The sequence below is a fragment of the Vulpes vulpes genome, chromosome 12, assembly GCF_048418805.1.
Source record: "Vulpes vulpes isolate BD-2025 chromosome 12, VulVul3, whole genome shotgun sequence".
Lineage (NCBI taxonomy): Eukaryota > Metazoa > Chordata > Mammalia > Carnivora > Canidae > Vulpes > Vulpes vulpes.
This window is the reverse complement of record NC_132791.1, coordinates 164,323,124-164,343,473: the sequence shown is the minus strand read 5'-3', so window position 1 is coordinate 164,343,473 and position 20,350 is coordinate 164,323,124. Positions and strand designations below refer to the sequence as shown.

The 20,350-nt window shown below is 54.7% G+C and overlaps 1 protein-coding gene across 8 annotated transcripts in view; it reads right to left on the bottom strand.

The window, feature by feature from the left end:
* Positions 1–226: 226 nt before the first annotated feature.
* Positions 227–20,350, bottom strand: part of PIK3CD (phosphatidylinositol-4,5-bisphosphate 3-kinase catalytic subunit delta) — a 51,733-nt gene continuing 31,609 nt past the window's right edge. For 5 of the 8 annotated variants that reach the window (XM_072731232.1, XM_072731231.1, XM_026005062.2 and 2 more), the window contains 22 exons: positions 13,496–13,668; positions 11,280–11,508; positions 10,975–11,204; positions 10,443–10,622; positions 9,937–10,086; positions 9,339–9,428; positions 8,066–8,287; positions 6,392–6,488; positions 6,173–6,303; positions 5,697–5,747; positions 5,461–5,628; positions 5,243–5,364; positions 4,956–5,099; positions 4,726–4,825; positions 4,384–4,562; positions 4,183–4,295; positions 3,842–3,920; positions 3,112–3,279; positions 2,374–2,497; positions 2,119–2,264; positions 1,805–1,937; positions 227–1,114 (listed from right to left, as the gene is read on the bottom strand). In XM_072731232.1, the coding sequence (XP_072587333.1) occupies positions 977–1,114; positions 1,805–1,937; positions 2,119–2,264; positions 2,374–2,497; positions 3,112–3,279; positions 3,842–3,920; positions 4,183–4,295; positions 4,384–4,562; positions 4,726–4,825; positions 4,956–5,099; positions 5,243–5,364; positions 5,461–5,628; positions 5,697–5,747; positions 6,173–6,303; positions 6,392–6,488; positions 8,066–8,287; positions 9,339–9,428; positions 9,937–10,086; positions 10,443–10,622; positions 10,975–11,204; positions 11,280–11,508; positions 13,496–13,636 (3,135 nt within the window). In that variant the 5' untranslated portion in view covers positions 13,637–13,668 and the 3' untranslated portion in view covers positions 227–976. The remainder of the gene's footprint in view (positions 1,115–1,804; positions 1,938–2,118; positions 2,265–2,373; positions 2,498–3,111; positions 3,280–3,841; positions 3,921–4,182; positions 4,296–4,383; positions 4,563–4,725; positions 4,826–4,955; positions 5,100–5,242; positions 5,365–5,460; positions 5,629–5,696; positions 5,748–6,172; positions 6,304–6,391; positions 6,489–8,065; positions 8,288–9,338; positions 9,429–9,936; positions 10,087–10,442; positions 10,623–10,974; positions 11,205–11,279; positions 11,509–13,495; positions 13,669–20,350) is intronic. The other 3 variants (XM_072731234.1, XM_072731236.1, XM_072731235.1) reach the window with 1 other exon arrangement.

Genomic DNA, 20,350 nt, shown 5'->3' with positions numbered 1-20,350 from the left:
TCTTCACATCCACCTCAGGCTAAGCCTGAACCGCTTCAAGCAAACTATACCGTCAGAGGAGAAGATTCCACCCCAGACCCACCTCACATTTCTGGTACCTGATTCTTCACAGCAGGTTCTTAAAAGGGAGAGTTCTGGAGATCAAGTCCTCCCACCCTCAAAACCTGCTTTACGAGGGCAGGAGGCGGACAATTGCACAAAGTACTCTGACCTGCTTGCGCCTGCATCCATGGTTGAGCTCCATCAAGCTCAAATCTTTTTAATGTCTTGAGGACCAGCATATATTATACTTTATGGGGTGGAGGCCATTCTGAGCCATCAAGGTTCAGTATGTAGTTTGGCTATTTTTTTTTCTTACCCGCAAACAAAATCTCTTTACAGCAGAGGAGATGAGAGGATTCCCGTACCCAAGAGTCACTTTAAAAGTGGAAAGCAAGCATCCCTGAATCTAGAGGGTACCCAGGCTTCCTCTGGGAGCTGCCCAGCACTCACTCAGTGGAGAGAGCACAAAGGTGGAGGGGGTGAGCGGAGTCATGGGGGCCCCGTCTACATGGCGGGTGCCAGCTGACCGCCAGGAGCCCAAGCCCATGCAGCCCGGCAGGAGCCTGTGAGGAAGGCAGGCTTCCCAGCGGCAGGGAGAGAAGTCTTTGCTGGGTCCTGATTCACCAGCTGGAAGACTCAGGGTTACAGTCCTTGGCAAGATGCAGCCTCCCAGGAGCCCGAGCCCCACTCACAGTGTCATCTCATCAGAGCCCTGACTGGGGGTGCTGGAGGGCGGCACCCACCCCTGCGCAAAGGATGCATTTCCATGTATGGCTGTTTAGTTCCTGAAACATTTCAAGTCATAAATAAATAACCATTGTAAACAAAAGGCAATTGTGTAGGTTCTTTCCCATGGGGTGCAGTTCGGCTCTTCGGCCCTAAAGGGCAGCTGAGGGTGCCTGGTTCCGGGGCCCAAGGGTTCCCGAAGGGGCCGCTATTGCCTGTTATCTTTGGACACATTGTGGGCCAGCCAGTTCACTTTGGTCTTCCAGCTCTCCCGGAGGGCTTCGTTAAACTTCACTCGGAAGTGCTTTAGAGCCTCCTCCTCTGTCTTTCCCAACGCCAGAGAGTCCTGAGGCAAAACCATCAAAGCAGTGAGCTCCACCGGAGGAAGGGGGCCACTGGGAGCTCAATGCCGCAACCCCTCTGCCCCCAACATTGTAAATTCCCTCCTGAAAGAATTTGCAGGAAGGAAATCAGGAGACACCCACCAACCTCTCCCCTGGGAAAAGCTCTTGGTTCTGATCCCAAACCAAGATGGGCCTCCTGACCCACCATCAAAGTGAGATGCCAGCTCGAGCCAGGAAGTCTCGGCCCCCTGGGGGAGCGGTGGGAGACATGTGGCCTTGTCTTCTGCATTGGAAACTAACTCCAGGGGGAGGGAGGGGGCAGCTTCATTCTGCATGGACCAGGCACCAAAGAGGGGCTTGGGGCTGACCACCCTCATGAACCCCCAGCTTCTCCCAAACTGAAAAGACACAGGGAGGAAAAGCATTTTAAACAGAGAGGGAGTGTAACTAATTCAGCCCTCTTGTACAAGAGGAGCCACAAGAGGGTGGCCCAAGGGAGGTCCCAACACATATGCAACAGAACAGAACAGAACAGTCTTGTCTCCACCAGACTCCGCGGTTGGGTCACAGGTGGCATGAGGAAGCCACACTGAGGATGCCCCGTGGGCTCCCCCATGCTCAGGGCTCCACAGGCCGCAATGCCCAGAGGTGGGCCTGGGGGAGGTGGGGGCTACCGTCTGCCTGGCATTTACCTTGAGATACTGGATGTCTTTGGAGCAGCTGAGCTCAGGCAGGCCGGCAGCCCGCATCAGGGCAAAGAGGTGGAGGAAGAGCAGCCCATGGCGCCGCAGGATGGTGTAGGCTCGCTCACAGTAACCTCGGAATCTGTGCAGGGGTGGAGGGAGGTGGGAGGCAGGGCTCTGGGTCCTCCCAGCCATTCCCACCCTGCTCTCACCCTGGAAATAGCCCCCACACCCTCCGGCCACCCCCACCCAGCTTCCTCTTATAGGACCCGACCCTGCAAACCCTGCAGCAAGCCTGGTGCCCCCCTCCCGAGCACCCTCACCTTTCAAATTTCTCACTGTTATTCGTTTTCCCTTGCTGGATCACGTGCACAAAGTCATATGTGAGGATGAACGGGACTCGCTCACGGTTGATTCCAAACTTGGTCTTGAAATTCCCCAGAAAGTGGCCAAAATCGATGTGGAACAGCTAAGAAGAGGGAAGGAGAAGCATCAGACAGGAGAGTGCCTAGATGGGGGTAGGGGGTGCCCGGAGGGATGGAGAAAGCCAGAGGAAAGGAGCCATTGTCTGCCCCTACCTGCCCATTCTCGCGGATCATGATGTTGTCGCTGTGCCGATCACCGATGCCCAGCACGTAAGTGGCCACACAGTAGCCGGCACAGGAGAGGGTGAACTCCTCAATGGCTCGATCCAAGGCCTCCCTGTGTACGCGTTGGTGGGAAGGGGGATTCAAAACCATGACGACCATTTCCCAGCAACTTCTACCAAGAAGTGGGGGCTACGTCCTCTCCCCTTGAGTCGGACATTAGGACTTGCTTGAACCAATGGGCCATGGAGGAGATAGTGTCAGGCTCATCCCAGAGCCCAGACCTTAACACCACTTTGCAGCTCTTGAACCTAAGCCGGTGCCACAGGAGGAAGCCAAGGCTGGTCTGATGGCTGAGGGGAGGCCATGTGGAGACACGACTGGGGCCATCCGGGCCAGTCAAGCAACCAGCAGCCAACAGTTGCAGGAGTGATTCCAGGCCAAAGAACAAGGCAGCTCAGCCAGCTCAAGCTACAGATTTGTGAGCCCATAATAACTGGTGGCTGTTTTACGTTCCTAAGCTGAGAGTTGTCCTTACATGGCGATGGCTAACAGACACCAGGGTGGGGGGATTGAGACCTAACCCACCTCAACAGAGCAGACCTGCTCCTCGGCTGAGCCCAGAAGCCATGGAGATGGTCATGGGCCCTGTGCCTCACTTTTGACTCCTAAACTACACTGCACGTCTTGGAAAGGAGAGGGTGTCTGCCCCTAGGACCCAGAGCCTACCCTGGGTTCTTGGACTTGAGCCAGTTGAGCAGGGCATCCTTGTTGAAGGCAGCTGTGGCCGCCATGTTGCTTTTGTTTAGCTGGATGTTGGCGATGGTGTCCGAGTGAAGCACCACCTCGATGAGGCCTGTGCGGTCCCCGGTGGAGAGGCAGCCATAGGGGGTCATCCTAGCCAGGTGGGAGGAGAGACAGGGAAATGCCATGGCCACCGGCCGTCCCAGGGGGCGCCTGACACCCCGCCCCTGCCCAGGGGAGCTCAAGACAGCCGAAATACCCAGAGAAGATGCTAAAAAGGAGAAGAGAGGTGTTGAGGAGGAGTCTTTGACTCCTGGAACTCCGAAGGAAAGCTCCTTAGAGAGGTCAGCACCTGCATGCAAGGTGCATAGAAGAGACGGTGGTGCTGTGGCCGAGCTTAGGTTTGCTCAGGGAAAAATCCGGGTGGTTGGAAGAAGATGCCACTGCTTCCCAAGATAGGGCAGGAAGCCAGGCATGCATGGGGCACAGGAAACAGTGGAGCCAGACAGATGCCAAGCGCCAGGCCTGGCCTTCTCCACTCTTACTGTGGCCCTGTCTCCTCTCTGGGCCCTAATTTTAAATTGGTCTCTGCTCTTCTTAGAACAACCCCTTTTCCAACTGAGGTGGCAATGTTGGCTTTGACAGAGCGCGCCTCCTTGGGGTCAGGGTCCTAGGCCTGCAGGAAGTGCAAACGGATGACGGGAGGGCCTCTCACCTCAGGTCCAATCCCTCCTGCTTCCACAGGACGTCCATGAGCTGGATCATCTGTAAAGTCAGCATGTCCTGGCGGAGGTCTGTCCCCCAGAAGGAAGAGTGTGTTTCTGGTGGGCTCTCAGCTCCCAGCCTTGCCTGGGCCCGAGTCCTAGGACCCCTATCCCCCTTCGGGGTGCAGCACAGCACGCATGGGGATGGGGTACCCAGGCCCCAGTATCCCAGGACCCCATCTCCCCAGCTTGCCCTCCCTATCCATCCGCCACTGCCTGGGGCATAGAGTGGCACGCGTCAGGGTGGGGGGCCCAAGCATCCACAGATTCCTCCCTGAGCCAGCCTGCTCACCATCCCCATTCTTGAAGATGATGCCCACGCTGCCATCACTGCCTGCCTCCTCGTTGCTGTACATGACCCACAGGGGCTTCATCTTAGAGTCCATGAAGGTGCACTGCTCCACGCTGTGGGCCAGAGAGCAGTCAGCAGGGGCCCCTCTGCAAGGTGTCTGGCAGGGCAGGAGGTGGCCCTGCAGGGGGGCTTGGGGCTCACCAGACTTCAGCCAGCAGGGTACTGGGGTCCAGTGGGGACTGCAGGTTGGAGAGGGCCTCCAGGTAGGCCTCCTGGCGCATGCACAGGTGCATCAGCTCCTTGGTCTGGGGCTTGGTGGTCTTCTGGGAGCTCACTTTGACAAAGTCGTTTAGAGCCTTCAGTTTGCTCAGTGCCTCCCCCTGGCAGGGAGAATAGGACAGTGGTGTAGGAGGCCAGGAGGGGCGCTCTGAGCCCTGGCCCAGAGGAAGGACTGGGCAGGGGGAGTGTTGGGAGAGTGGGCAGGCCTTCTAAACAGCCAGCCAGAGCCTGGCAAAGGGCAGGGCCTCAGGGCTTGAGCCTCACCTGCTTCATGAGCACCTTCATGTGGTGGGTGCTGCCCCTGCAGTAGGCCTCCATGATGAGGCCGAAGCGCAGAGCCACGGACGGCACGTGCATCTCGGAGCTGGAGGGAGGAAGGGAGGCTGAGCCTCGCTGCACCCGCACACCCAGCCAGGCGACCATGAGGCCAGCAGGCCAGGGGCCCCTCCTCCCCGGGGTCCTGGGGAGACACGGGGGGCCACCAGGTCCACTACCGAAGGTGCCAGAAGAGGAAGTGGCCAATCTTGCGGTTGGCCAGGGCCCGGTCCAGCAGGAACTTGGTCAGTTCGCAGTCGAGGTAGGATTCGTATTTGAGCACCTGCACCAGCTGCAGCAGGTACTGGAAAAGCTCATCGTCCCTGTGGACAAGGGAGGCGGGCCTCACCTGAGCAGACCCCAGGCCGGGTTCAGTCCTTCCCGGGGCGCGGGCTCCACCTTCCAGGCGGCGGGGCCCAAGCAGCCCTCCCCGGCGAGCAGGGAGCCCAGGGCCCACGGGACTCACGTCAGCTTCCGCAGAGACTTGATGGCGAAGGAGCCCACGTGGCGGTCCGGGAAGCTGAAGTCCAGCAGCTCCAGGGCGCTCAGGACGGGCAGCTCAGGCCACGAGCACAGCAGGTAGAGCATCTGGTGGGGGGCCCGTGGTCAAGGTGGTCAAGGTGTGATCAGGCAGGAGGCTCCCCCGCCCGCCCCCCCACCCCCACTCCCGCCCCTCCCCCCCACCTGGGCCACATCCTCATGCTTGTTCCACTTGGTGACCAGCAGCAGGCGGGCCAGCGCCTCGGGGAAGCGCTCCTGGACCTCATGCCGCATCTTCCACACCAGGTCCTTCTCGTGCTCATACAGCTCCCCGGACCCCCGCCGCTCCAGGATTTCCCGCAGCTGTAGCTGCTGAGGGGTGCAGGCAGGGTGAGCTGCAGCCCAGCTCAGCGCCCCACCACCCACAGCCCCCAGCTCACCTCCTCCTCACTGAAGCGCCCATGCTCGCCATGTCGCCCCAGCTCCAGAATCTGCAATAAGCGGCCTGATCTCAGTGGAGACCCCAGCCCCAGGCCAGGCCTGACAGGGCCCTGGTGTGGGGGGGTGTCCACCCCTCAGCATCCCTGGCCTCGGGCCTGGCTGCTCTCAGTGGTGAGGGCTGCCTCATGCCCAGCATCCCCAGCCTCTACCCCACAGGTGCCAAGAGCATCTGTCCCATTAGCTATGACACCCAAATGTGTCTTTGGACATGGCCCCAAGTGCCCTGGGAAGCCAAGTGGCCCTGAATGAGAACCACTGCCCTAGAGCATGTTAGGATTCTGGAGAGTTAAAGAAGTCCCCAAATGTGTGTGGTGACCAAGCCCCAGCCCTGGGCCGCTCAGGGGATGGTGAGGGGAACCATGCTCTGGGGAGCCCCGGGGGCAAGTCCCAGACCCTGAGCGATGAGGAGGCTGACCTTGTCCAGGGTGGGGTAGTAGACGGGGTAGGGAGCCACCTCAGGCAGGCAGATGACCAGGGCCGCTGCGCTCTCTGTGTTGGGGTTACTCCGCACTGTTCCTGTGGGGTTCAGCAGCTCCCCTTTCTCGTCTGGACACAGGGACAGATGGGAGTTGCGTGGGGGATGCCACCATCTGGGAGCCCGCGCACCCCGAGCCTCTCCCTTCACCGGGCCGACCTGGGACGGAGGGCCACATGTACAGGCAGCATTCACCGGTCTTGAGCTGGTCCTTATAGTCAAACAGCATGAGGTTGGCCCAGGCGATGGGGCAGTCCTGGGAAAGACCACGGGCGGGTCAGGGCCAGCCGCTGAACAGCCTCTGTTTGCTCAGCTGCAGGGTGGGCATAGCCTGCAGGCCAAGCTCCCCTGCCCTCCCCTGGACTCCCTGTGAGGAAGCCGGCAAGGTCCAGCACCTCTCAGCTCCCTCTGCCCTCAGATGCATCCCTACCCCCTGCTCTCAGATGCACCCCTACCCCCTGCCCTCAGATGCATCCCTACCCCCTGCCCTCAGATGCACCCCTACCCCCTGCCCTCAGATGCATCCCTACCCCCTGCCCTCAGATGCACCCCTACCCCCTGCCCTCAGATGCATCCCTACCCCCTGCCCTCAGATGCATCCCTACCCCCTGCCCTCAGATGCACCCCTACCCCCTGCCCTCAGATGCATCCCTACCCCGTCCTCAGATGCATCCCTACCCTCTGCCCTCAGATGCATCCCTACCCCCTGCCCTCAGATGCACCCCTACCCCCTGCCCTCAGATGCATCCCTACCCCCTGCCCTCAGATGCACCCCTACCCCCTGCCCTCAGATGCATCCCTACCCCCTGCCCTCAGATGCATCCCTACCCCCTGCTCTCAGATGCACCCCTACCCCCTGCCCTCAGATGCATCCCTACCCCCTGCCCTCAGATGCATCCCTACCCCCTGCTCTCAGATGCACCCCTACCCCCTGCCCTCAGATGCATCCCTACCCCCTGCCCTCAGATGCACCCCTACCCCCTGCCCTCAGATGCATCCCTACCCCCTGCCCTCAGATGCACCCCTACCCCCTGCCCTCAGATGCATCCCTACCCCCTGCCCTCAGATGCATCCCTACCCCCTGCTCTCAGATGCACCCCTACCCCCTGCCCTCAGATGCATCCCTACCCCCTGCTCTCAGATGCACCCCTACCCCCTGCCCTCAGATGCATCCCTACCCCCTGCCCTCAGATGCACCCCTACCCCCTGCCCTCAGATGCACCCCTACCCCCTGCCCTCAGATGCATCCCTACCCCCTGCCCTCAGATGCACCCCTACCCCCTGCCCTCAGATGCATCCCTACCCCGTCCTCAGATGCATCCCTACCCTCTGCCCTCAGATGCATCCCTACCCCCTGCCCTCAGATGCATCCCTACCCCCTGCTCTCAGATCCATCCCTATCCCCAAGCCAACCACACCAGCCCCAGAAGGCTAGCCCAGCTCAGCGGTAGCTCAATTGGCATGGCTCAGTGGCCAGTCACATCCTGGGCCTGGTGACTCAGTGCCGACCTACCACTCCTTCCCTGTGGGCTGCTGATTCAGGCCACCCTGCTCCCTGTGAGGACAGTGTCTCGGTCCTGCCACGCCACAGAGCTGCCTGCGGGTTCCCATCAGGCCTAATGGCTCAGGCCCGATGTTCTGAGTCACCCTGCTCACCAGCCCTAGAACCCAGAGCCATCACATGGCAGGGGTGGTGGCCGGGGTGGGGACCCAGGGCCTGCCAGCCCTCCGAGGGACCCCATGCCCAGGGCATGTGCCTGCTGGGAGTGGCCCTGAGCCGCAGCATGCCCGCTCCGGAGGCCTGGCCCCCGCCTCCCAGCCTGGCCCACCCACCGCCTTCTTGGACTTCTTCTTGGTCGAGCGAGCCTTCTTGGCCTTCTCGATCACAGCATAAAGTGCAAAGCAGAGACGGGCCATGCGAGGCAGGTCACACACGTTGATGTCGAACTCCAGTCGCTGTTTCCACACAGGCTCTGAGCACACGCTCACCTCCGAGCTCGAAACCGTCTTGCACAGCGTCTCATTGCCGTGGAAAAGCCCAGCCTGCACCACCAGCTGGGGAAGACACAGGTGTAGGTGACGGGTGGCCGAGGCTCAGCCTCCCTCGCCTCTCCAAGGTCCTCCCACCCACGTAAGGCTCAAAGCTCTGAAACGTCCTCCTTTCACAAGGGCCTAAAACCCACTTCCCGCTCGGAAGAGTGGCACAGAAGAGGGCCAGCTGACTGCTTGCTGGGTCACAGGGCCACAGGGTAAAGGGGAGGGCACCGCGGGCTGTGTATGGGCTCCCCACAACTCTGTGGGACTTCAGGGCATGTCCCTGCCCTGCTTGGGGCTTCAGTGTCCCCACCAGGGTTTGGAAACTCCAGGGGGCCCTTCTTGCTTTGATTCCCAAGAACTCCTCCCACTGCTCAGAATTGGATGAGCCCCGTGGGCAGGGAAGGACTTCGTGCCACCTGGACACCCCTCCCTGCCTCCTCTGACTCCACCATCACGGCCCTTAAGGCTCTCCGGCCAGTGCTCCATGCTATCAGGGAAACCCAGACGTGCCAGGCTTATGAAATCAGCCCAAGAAAAAGTGCTCCACATGGGACTCTCGACCTCTGAGGACTCAGGTGTAACGTCCAACAGATGGGACAATGAAATAAGCACCTTGCTGGTTGTCCTGAGAACTGAGGGAGATGGGTGTGTGAACGGCCCAGAGAGGGCTCGGCCCCTAGGGGTCCAGGCAGCACACCTCCCGAGGGCCCCCTGGGAGTCCCATGGCCCTGGGGACAAGCCGGACCTCCTCCTCTCCCACACCTGTCACCTCCTAGACTGTAGTTCCCACATCCCTGGGCCTGGGTCTGGCCCCACAACTTCCACCAAAGTCAAATACCCAGAACTCACTGGGCCTGGTTTCTACGAATTAGCCTCTCTGGCCGGCCAGCCTGCTCCCCTCCCCCCTTCCTGTTTTGAAGCGGCTCACAACCACCCCAGGCAGGGATGCTGGGTAATGTGGTCAGGTGGCTTTCATGTGACCCCCCCCTTCTTCCTCTGCCACCCCTTTAGACCACAGCCACCTTGTTTGTGCGGAAAACATCCCCCCTCCCCCCCAGGAGCCCCCTACCTTCATCCGCTCATCGGCATTCACTTTGCTGCCCTGGATCAGCTCCACGCAGAAAGGCTGCTCCAGGGACCACAGGGACAAGGAAGAAGGCTGGGGGGAGGGGGCGGGGGGGGAGGGGGGCCGTCAAAGCAGAGGAATCCAGGGGAGGTTCCCATGGCTGGCACCCTGGCCACCAGCAAGGCCCATAGCCACTCGTGGGTAGGGTGAGAGTGTTGCCGGTTTGTGACAAGGCTCAGGTGTCCACCCACAATACTGCCCTTTGCCAGCAAACCTGCCGTGCAGGTGCCCCAGGACCCCTAGCTCCACAGGGCATGGAGTTCTCCCTCTGCCTAGCACAGGGGGACGGGAGGACATGAGAAGGGTAGCCCGAGAGCCGGGCCGGGGGGAAGCTCAGACAGCACCCCGCAACCCAGCACACCAGCGTTGTGGGCGCTGGCCAAGTTCCAGGCCCAACTCTCAACACTGAGCAACCAAGGAGCATGAGATGAGGGGCCCTGGACCCACTGCCAGCCCACAGCGGTTGCCACTGTGCTCTAGGGTTGAACAGTGGCAGGGAGGAAGGGACAGACAGGAGGGTAAGCAGAAGGCACCGGCTCACCTTCTTCATGGGAATGGGGGGTGGTTTGGTGCGTGGTTTTTGGACTTGGGGGGCAGGGTTGCTCTGCTCGTCCCGCATGGCGAGGATGGAGGAGGAGTGCACCATGGTCAGGTGGGGGGTCAGCCCGCTGTGCAGGCAGCTGCAGATGTACTGAGATAGGGGGGCAGAGTGAGTGGTCGAAGGGCAGCCCCAATATTCTCTGGGTAACTGGCCACCCGAGGACTCCCCGACACTGACCACCGCCTATCCCAGGCCCTCCAGGCCTGTCCTGAGGACTCTTCTGCCCCCACCCATATCCTGAGGATGGAGCCCTCCTCGTGCTCACAGGGAGGACAGCCCAGCAAGGGGACACTGTTGCTGTGACACCCAAAGGCCTGTCCCATCGTGCTGGAGAGGGGCCAAAGGCCCAGCTGCCAAAGGCCTGTGCCATACCACCTGGGCCCTGGCACAGGCTACGGGGACCCCAGGACCTGAGCGCAGGGTCTCTCCCACACCCCACCCCTTACCTGGAACTGGCAGAGGGGGTAGCTGCCATACAGGTACTCGTGCTTCCCGTTCACCTGCAGCGTGTAGTCCTCCGGCTGCTCCACCAGCGGCTGCCGGAACACCGTGGCCTTCTTCCGGAGGGCACAGGCCATCAGCGCCAGCGGCACATCCTTGGTGGACACCTGGAAGGTGAAGCTCTCCTGCGGGGAGGAGGGAGGGTCAGAGCTGCCTAGGTGTCTGTAATAGGTCCCCCCACATCGCCTGCAACTCGAGGCAGAGTCTGATGAACACACACTGCCGACACCTAGGAAATCCTTACTGAATGAATGGATGGACCAATGACCAAGGCCACCTGGTCAGTCTGCCTTACCCACCTTTCCCGGTGGGATATTTGCCTGAGTCCCTTGCAGGCATGGATGCCCCACTGGGAGGAGGGTGAGTTTGGGATGCTGGTGGGGGATGGGGAAGTCTCACAGGGAAGCATCCCCTGCAGGCACAGCAGCCTGGACACTGCAAATGGGCTGGAGTCCCCAGCAGGAGCCAGGGGCTCACCTCGCTGCCCTCGAACTTGACGTTGACCAGGAGGGCCCGGCTGGGGACCCGCAGGGTGCCAGGCCCCCAGCTCCGGGCCGAGGGCTCCAGCTGCAGGGGGAAGCAATACTGAAGCCAGGCCTCCCAGCCCAGTTGCTGCCGCCGGGCAGCCGCCTCCTCACAGAACTGGCGCATCTTGGTGCGAAAGTCATTCACCTCGGGGTCCCGCAAGGAGTCGAACTCATGGAGGCCTGAGAGGTGGGGAGGCTGGGTCAGCAGGGAGGCCAGGGCCAGGGCTGGGGCTGCCCCACCTGCACGCGGGTTACCTTTGCCGATGAGGAGGCTGATCTGTGAGTTGACAAGCTTCTTCACCCTGTCACCCTCTCGGGCCACCAGGCGCAGCACTGGCAGGAAGGGCTGAATGTCACATAGCCGCCGCTGCTCATCTTCCAGCTCCTGCTGCTCCGCAGTCTGGTTGACGCAGGTGAACACATAGGCCTCAGGGTCGCTGAGCATGTGGAAGAGTGGCTCATACTGGGCTCGGTGCCACAACACCTGAGGGGACGAAGGCCGGTCAGCCCCTCCAGCCAAGGTGAGCAGGGCCACAAGGAGACGGAGCTGGCCAGAGGCTGGCCTCAGTCTGGGTGTCCCACCCTGCATGACCCTGACCAGAGGGCAAAGGCAAGATACCCAAACCTTGTCCTCTCCAGACTCCCTGAGCCCTGACCACTTGGGTCACCAGGAGTCTCCATTTCTGCCCTTCTGTGGAGGGTGCCTGGTATATGCTAAAAGTCAGTCCACAGTCTCCCCTGTATGTTACCCTTGAGAGACAGCCAGCAGGACGTGACCTCCAGGCACCCCCCAGCTAATCCTTCTGGGGTTCATCACCCTGATTTCTAAATGTTGGCTACTAATTCAGAAACGTTGAGTCCCCAGAGAGAGCCATAAAATCCTTCATGGGTTGTGTTAGTGTATGCCTCAAGGACGAGGGGTCCCACAGGCCCCTGGCAGAGCCATCTAATGGTCGAGCTTTAGTGCAAAGGTGTTCACCACTGAGTCACAGAGAAGATGGAAAAGGAGAAAACAGCCCTATTTGTCTTCCATGGGGGATGGATAATTATGGTCTGTCAGCACAAAGGGACAATTTGGAGGTAAGGGTCATGACCCAGAATCTAGGGATACCTGTATGAATAGGCATAGAAAGTTCCAAGAGACACGCAAAGTAGAGGAAAAAAAAACCCAAGGTATGTAACAGGAGATGTGATTCAAGTCCATTTCCATAAAAACAACTCTAATAAACATAGTAACCAGTAGAGACCAGGATTTGATAAAAGGAACTAGAGTTTACAGGCAAAACCTGGTCCACTCCTAAGTTCTTAGAAGACAGCCAGGCCCACTCATTTACATGTTGTGTGAGGCTGCTCTGGCCCTACCCCAGCAGAGTTGAGTGGTTTCCACAAATACCAGATGGCCAGCAAAGCCTAGAATATTTACTAGCTGGCCTCTTGTATAAATAAAAGTATGAAGGAATTAAAGTTGAATTGGAGTGTGTGTAGGAACCCATGTGTTTCCCATTTCTGCACTGTTGGAATTGTAGTAGCATGCATGTGTGGTTCAGAAAAATCAGATTACCCTTAAAATAGAGTTAATCACTTGAAAAAGATGTTACAATGTTAACTCAGAAAAAAATAATCTCAAAGTTCATAATCAGAATTATTACAAAAAAAAAAAAAAAACACTCCATAGAAAACAGGAAACAGCCGAAGTGTTAACTGTGGTTGTCTCCTAAGGGCTGGATCACAGGTGATTTTTTTTTCCTTTTACTTTTTCCTATTTTCCCAAATCAATGTGTCCATATTGCTTTTGAAATGGAAAAAAAAAAATCAGCAATTTAATTTTTAAAGAAATCTCCCAGGAAGGGGAGATTAAAAAGCAAAACAAAAACTCAGGGATGATCCACTGCTTCTTTCCCTTTTTTGGTCCTGCTCCCAAGTATAAACTTTTAAAATTTTGAGCTGAGGACTTGTCCTCTAAAGTGGGCATGACCTACTAAACCCCACACTTCCTAAGTGGGACAAGCCCTTTGAAAGATCACAAGACAATATCTACCAAATATTTTCCAGATGGCTAACCCTTTGACTCAGTAATCCACCCTGAAAATTATTCAGCAAAACCAAAAACTCTTTCCAAAGATGATGTTTACTATGATGACAGCTCTACAGAGAAAAGATTGATAAGACTCTTTTAAGTGGCCGTGGACAGGGAGTGGTTCCAGAAATGATGGCACAGTCATGGAGAGAAGGAAAAGCCACCATGGGAACCACACCCTGGGGCTCCCAGTGGAATCCAGGGAGTGTAATCCTGCCATGATAAAGGGGGAAGCTGAATTCAAAATGCCAGCTGGGCTCTAACTATAAGCTTCTAAACCAATTTTAGATATTATCCATCTTTTACAATTAGTATTGTACGATCTCAAATCTGAGCCCCAGTGTCTGTCTGTCTTTCCCTCTGAGTTCCAAGCTCTAAGGTCAGGATCGTGTACCTTCTTGATGGTGCTGAGGTTGGCATTCCGAGACACAGGGAAGTTCAGATAGACCCCAGTGGGCAACAGGAAGTCAACAGCCACACTCTGATTCTCCTCCTTGGTCCAGAATTCCATGGGGCAGTCAACCCCAGGGGGCATCCTGCTTCTTCACTTCTCAGACACCAGCTTTCCTGAAAAGGAAGGAAAGGCAAAATGGGCCATCCCAAGGGTGCCGACTGAATCCTTGGAAAGGATCCTCTGGAAAACAGCATGGCAGGAGCTTTGGTGGCAGGAGGTTGGGGAAGGGACGTTCCCTCCCATAAGCACCCAAAGCTCACCTCCTCCTGGGCCTCGTCCTGCCTGGGGTGGCTTGTGGCTCCCACTGCCCCCAGACCCCACCTCACCTCTCATCACACTCTGCATCCCTCACCATAGTGACCCAAAGTCAAGACACCAACACACCCATTCCAAATCACGTTTTCTCAAGAACATACACATGTGGGAGACTTCCCTCCATGGGCACCAGCTGTCAGAGGTGGGGGATGGCAAGGTCGCTAGTCAGACAATCTAGGACAACCCAGGAATTACTTCCAGTAATTCTTGGAAACTTTCTAACCAGAAACCAAGTGGCTTAAAAATGGCTTTGGCCATCAAAAAATTTGTTGAAATATCTAAGTCATAGCAACCCCTCCCCATAACAAAATGCTATAGACACAATTAAAGGTCTTTTGAGTCTCTCCCCCGCTCCAGGCTACCACCATCTGGATTCTGGTTGTTTATAATTTCCAAGCATGTTTTTATACTTTTCTTGTACTAATATGTATCCACAAACAATTCCTAATATTTTTGCATGCTTTCAAACTTTGAAGAGCAAATAGCGAGTCTTCTGTAACCTGCTTCTGACAGTCCACATTCCATTCTTTAGGCTTATCCATGCTGATACATGTAGCTCTAGCTCATTTATTGTAACTCCTGTGGTATTTCGCTGTGTCCATAAACCACAATTTATTTACCCCTTCTCTTGTTGATGAACCCCAGGGTTTGTTTCTACTCTTTTAGGTTATTACAAACAATGCTACAATGTGTATCCTCAGACATCTCACTTTGCCCCTGTGTAGAGTCTGGATGAGTGTTGTCCAAAGAAATACAATGCGAAACACATGTTGTAAAGTCAAAGTTGCTAGTAGCCACATTAAAAAAAAAAAGTAAAAAAGATAAAATTAAGTTGAGTCCTACATTTTGTTTAACCCAATATACCCAAAATCTAGTCATCTCAGAATGTCATCAACATAGCAAAATTACTAATGAGGCATTTTACATTCTTCTTTTGGACATCAGGTCTTTGAAAGCTGGCGTGTATTTTTTACTTCCAGCACATTGCAGTTTGGACACAAGATTTCCATCAGAAACACCTCATCTGTATGTCGATGTCATGCACTTAACAGATGAAAAACTAGGTCCACAGACTGAAGTTGCTCCAAACATACTGAAAAGTTTTCCAAGAAATGAGTTGAGTATCCATTCTTACATATGATGAATCAAAATTAAATAAAATACTTAAAAACGCTGTTCCTTAGTTACTGTCCACATTCTCAGTGCTTAAGAGCAACACGTAGCAGGGGGCCGCCACACTGGACAGCACAGGTCCAGCGGAACTGTCAGATCACAGTCACCACCTATGACATCTAGAACAACACCCTGAGCTTTATATCAAGTAGTGGTGCCCATTAGCAATGGCACCACTGTCCACTGCTTACTCTCCATACCTCCATCAGCACATAGTATCGTCAAATTCACTCATTTCTGCCAAACTGACAGGCAGTTGTTTTAATGCTCTTTTGTTGTTTTAATTTGTATTTCCCTGATTATCCATAAAATGTTTATCTTCTGCAAAGAAGATAAACCTCTGTGGGGTTATCTTTTTCTCATTGGTTTATAGGGTGATATATATTTTTTTTTTTTCTAGATTCAATTCCTCTGTTGATTAAAAGAGTTGGAAATATCTTCTTCTGGTCCAAGTCATCTTTTCCCTTTATTTATGGCACCTTTTTGAGAGGACAAGTTCGTAATGCTGATGTAGTCAAATACTGTCCTCTGTGTTTTATGATATTTATTCTTGAGAAAAATACTTCCCACTCTAGGGTCACATCCTCCTACATTTAAATGACTTTGAAAAATAACTGAAAGGAATTTTTCAGTTTATGAGAGCTATTCTTCTGGTGGTTCTGCCAATAAAGCCCAGACCTCAGCCTCCAGAAGGGCTAGACGCAGAATCTGCTTGGAGCAGCAGGATACGTGCATCACACTGTGCTACCATGTTACCACTGCTGGGATCCACTTCCTCTGATTGTAAAACCACATCCTACTCTGGGTTCCTCTTTCTAAGACTGGCCAGGCCAAAGGCTTTCTTTTTGATTCAAAATGGGAGGGCAGGCAGGAATCCTGGAGGATCCACTTACAATGATAAATGTCCTTCTGCCATGCTCAGGAAGTCAGGAGCACAAGAACACGTTTGGCCACTTGGATCCCAAGGAGAAGATGAGCACACGTGGCATGAGCTCCCTGGGACTCCAGCCAAAGGGGTGGAACCTGAGACAATTGTGCCCCCTTGCTCTTCTGCCTCTTAGTGCTGTGTGGGATGAAGCCTTTGCTTCACTCACCCATCTGGGATGCACGGAAATATTTTCATGTATAAAGGTCATGCCTAAGAAATGAAGACCCAGGATGGTGTGGGCAGGACATAATCAAATGCCAGAGATGGGTCAGGAGGAAGCAGGAGCCTTCTCTCTCTTTGCAGGTGCAGGACCCAAGTATGACTGCTAACAAGCCCCAACTCTACGAAGCTCAGACTTATCATTGTGCAGTGTCTGGAACAAAGATGCCAACTAATCCAGCAACTTTTTTTTTAAGATTTTATTTATTTATTCATGAGAGACACACAGAGAGAGAGAGAGGCAGAGACACAGGCAGAGGGAGAAGTAGGCTCCCGGAGGGGAGTCCAATGTGGGACTCAATCCCAGGACCCAGGGATCATGCCCTGAATCGAAGGCAGAAGCTCAACCACCGAGCCACCCAGGCATCCCTAATCCAGGGACTTTAGAACTGCTCCAAGAATGCAAATTGGTGCAACCACTTTGGCGAAGTATCTACTTTTGGCAAGGTATCACCAAAGCTGAGCACACGTGTGCCCTGTGACCCAGCAATAAATTGCACTCCTAGGTATACACTCAACAGAAACAGGAGTCCATGTGCACCAAGAGACACAAACAAGAGTATCTACAGCCAGCGCTGCCATTTATAATAGCCCCAAACTGGAAACTTCCCAAATGTGCATCAGCAGTATAATGGAGAAATAAATTACAGTATCTTTTCCCAGTGGAATGTTACATACCAAGGAGAAGGAACCATCTACAAATACACAAAACAATGTAAGTGAATCTCATAAACATGAAGCTGAACAAAAGTCAGGCACAGAAGAGTTTGTGCTCATGATTCCAATTATACAGAGAACAAACACAGGCAGAGCTGATCTATGTTGGCAGAAGAAAAGACAGGTGTCTCCCCAGAAGGAGGGCAGTTACCCCAGGGGAAAGGCGGTATGAGGGGGCTTCTGGGTGCTGGTAATTTCCAGGTTCTTGATCTGGTTGCTGGGGACTTTTCACAAATTCAACACAGCCTCAGTCTGAGGGGTTTAGAGGAGTTGGCTTCACATCTGGCCACTAGCATGGCCTGAGACTCAGACCCAGCCAATCAGAGCCCTGAATTTCCCCCGGGGCCACAGGGATTGGATTAGAGTTGGGAATGGGCCTGAGGCCCAGCCAATCACTGTATGTCATCTCCTGGCTACAGCGATTCCAGGATGGGCATGGGAATGTCAAGTCAGTCCAGTGGGTTTTGACATCTGGACTTCTTTGGGTACTTCCTCCTGGGGGAGCAGAAAAGATAGAATATTCACCTAGGACTGATGGCGGCCACCTCCTGCTGCTCTTAGGAGTGGAAACTGAGAAAATAAGTAGGAGAGCGGAGCTGAGCGTTGACTAGCGGGGTCCTGAAGACATCCTCTGAATCCCTGGATCCAGGCATGCCTGAAGCTACACACTATCCCTGGACCTTTCAGTTCTATGAGCCAAAACCTCTCCCTGCCTTCCGCTCCCCATCCGCCCCCCCCCCTTTTAAACTTAGAGCGGTTTGAGTTGGGTTTTTTTTGGCACTTGCAGCTGCATGTTCCATTTTAGGAAGCTTCTAGTGTTTTGAAAGTTCTTTCCTTGGAAATTGGCCTGCCTCTAAGAGCCATCTCTGACCTTTGTGCTGTCATCTAGAGGCACACAGAGCTGTCATCTGATGGCTCTTTCTGCTGGATAGTGGGTTCAGTACCTCTAGAAATACAATTTCTAGAGTCTTGCCATTGTTTGGAACTCTGGGAAAACAAGATGCTGTGGATAGGGCCTGACAGGCCAACTATAGAAATTTTCTGGGTACCAGATTCCTATTGCTTAGCCTAAAAGCATATCAGTCCCCTCCCCCAAGAAAGTTCTTCAGCAATCATATCACTGAGCTCCAACCTTTATATCATTGGCTGCCAACCTTCCAGTTATTTCTCACAAGACCCCATGTTCTCCCAATTAATCTCCTGAATCTGAATAGAGGAATTCACATTACTGTTTGTAATTTCATCTCGTGGGAATAACTAGCACCCATGTATTACTGGATTTGATATTTCATACATAGGACTCAGTGTGAGATATATTAGTTTAAACTCACATTTATTAAGTGCCAGGAGTTGTGCAAGGTGCTAGCACACAGTGGTGGATTAAGCCTATACTCCAAGATTACACATTTTATCAACACAGTGAAGACAGCATACGCCAGATGGTGATGTAATGGAGGACAGCCTGCAGGGAAGGCTGGAAAGCCTTCCCTTCCCTGCAGGGAAGCCAGGAAAAGCCCCTCTGAGAAGAGGACACTGGAGCAGAGGACCAGAGTGCACCAGTCGTGTCCAGAGCAGACGAAAGGCAGGCCACTGGAGCGTGTGAATAGGGCAGGGCGGGGAGGGCATGGGGTGAGATGAGTTGAGAAAGTCAGCAGGTGCCAAGTCCGGAGCCTTTACAGGGGAGACGCCTGGGTGTCACTCCAAGAGTGGTGTGGGCAGTCTTAGCACAGGAGCCACAGGATCTAACTTGTATCCAAAATGAAGCCCCTGGCTCAGTGTGAAGCTCAGAGAGGAGCAAGCACATGGGGAGTGGTGGCAGGGGGTTCATGCCCCTGGTGATGAGAAAGGCAGGGAATCAAGATACATTAGAAGCTTGGTGGATGAGAAGGGACGTTCTGGGGGAGGATGCAAGGATGACAGCCAGTGCGGCTGGGAAGACCGGAAGGCTGGTGGAAATACACTGAGATGGGGAAATATGAGGGAGAAACAGATCTGGAGGCAACAAAATGGCAAGAGGTCCATTTCAGACATGGTGAATCTGAGCTGCTTAAGTGAGCATCCCCATGAAGAGAGCCAGGGAGTGGTCCCTAGCGTGGAGCTTAGAGGAGAGGTCTTTGGGGTTCCCGAGGTATCATTTGGGGTCAGGAGGCTACCTCCAGAGACATGTGAGCTGGCCTGGAGACAGAGGGTATGTGAGGGCCAGGACCCCCTGGAGGCACCAGAGTGGCATCAACCAAAGATGAACCATGAGCAATCCTTCCTTGCTTGCTGAGTCAGCCAGACTCTCGAGGCAGACTTTCCTGTCAGTCCTCCTCTGAATCATGAATAAAATATCAGACATTGGACAAGAAGGAGCACCATTCCTTCCTTTCACCTTCCCACTTCTGGCCAGCCCAATCCACGGCACAGCTGTGTGATGGCGGGGCGTTCCCAGCTGGGGGTCTCAGGCCCAGGAGCCACCACCTCTCCGCCAGCTGCTCTGAGATGTGCCCAGTTAGACACACCTTCTCTGGGCCGAGGTCGAGGCACAGTTTCTCCTGCTGCCAATGTCTGCGTCCTGAGCCACCAGCAGAGGAGTTTCTCCCAAGATTTCGTAAGAGCATGTGTGCTGCCATCACCCTTCCCTGTTTCAAGGGCCTTAATTTCTTCGTCTTTTTTTAAAACTGAAGTTGATTTTTATTTGGGGGGGAAGAGGGACAGAGAAAGGGAGAGAATCTCAAGCAGGCTTCATGCCCAGCGTGAAGCCCGATGCAGAGTTCCATCTCAGGACCCTGACATCATACCTGAGCCGAAATCAAGAGACGGATGTTTAACTGGTTGAGCCATCCAGGCGCCCCTAGGGCCCTAATTTATTCCTAAGAGAGGAGGGCAAGCAAGGGATATAGCATCCCAAAGTTTGCTCCAGACTGGGAATGAGGTGGCAACCCATGTGCTAGTCCCCCTCGGCTGGTGGCCTGTGCTAAGCCCGGGACTCCTGAAGCGTCCCTCTCATTTCTTTTGAAGTTTTACCATGTTAGGGCTGTGAGCTAGGGTCTGTTTCCTGAGTCTGTTAGGGTTCCACGGATCTTTCTAGTGGCTATCACAAATGTGGCTGACACTCTGAGTAGAAGCCACTGCCCAGCATCTGTCAATGTAAAGACAGGCTTTTTGGTGCTAGAATCACATGCCCTGGGGAACAGCTTCCCAAGGGAACACATGAGTCACTCTCAGCTGGCTCTGAGCAGGGGACAGGCAGCAGGGAGAAGGGAAGTTGTATCCTGCTTATCTGAGCAATAAACATCCTCCCTAGGGGCGCCCTGGGCAAGACATGCCACGTACCTTCTCATGTTACTCGAGATCCACATGTTATTCTAGAGCAAGAGTCTAAAGGCCCCTCGAGGTCAGGGCTAGGAATCTGTCCATAGAGAGAGATGCTCCTGTTAACTCTAGGACAAAACATCTGT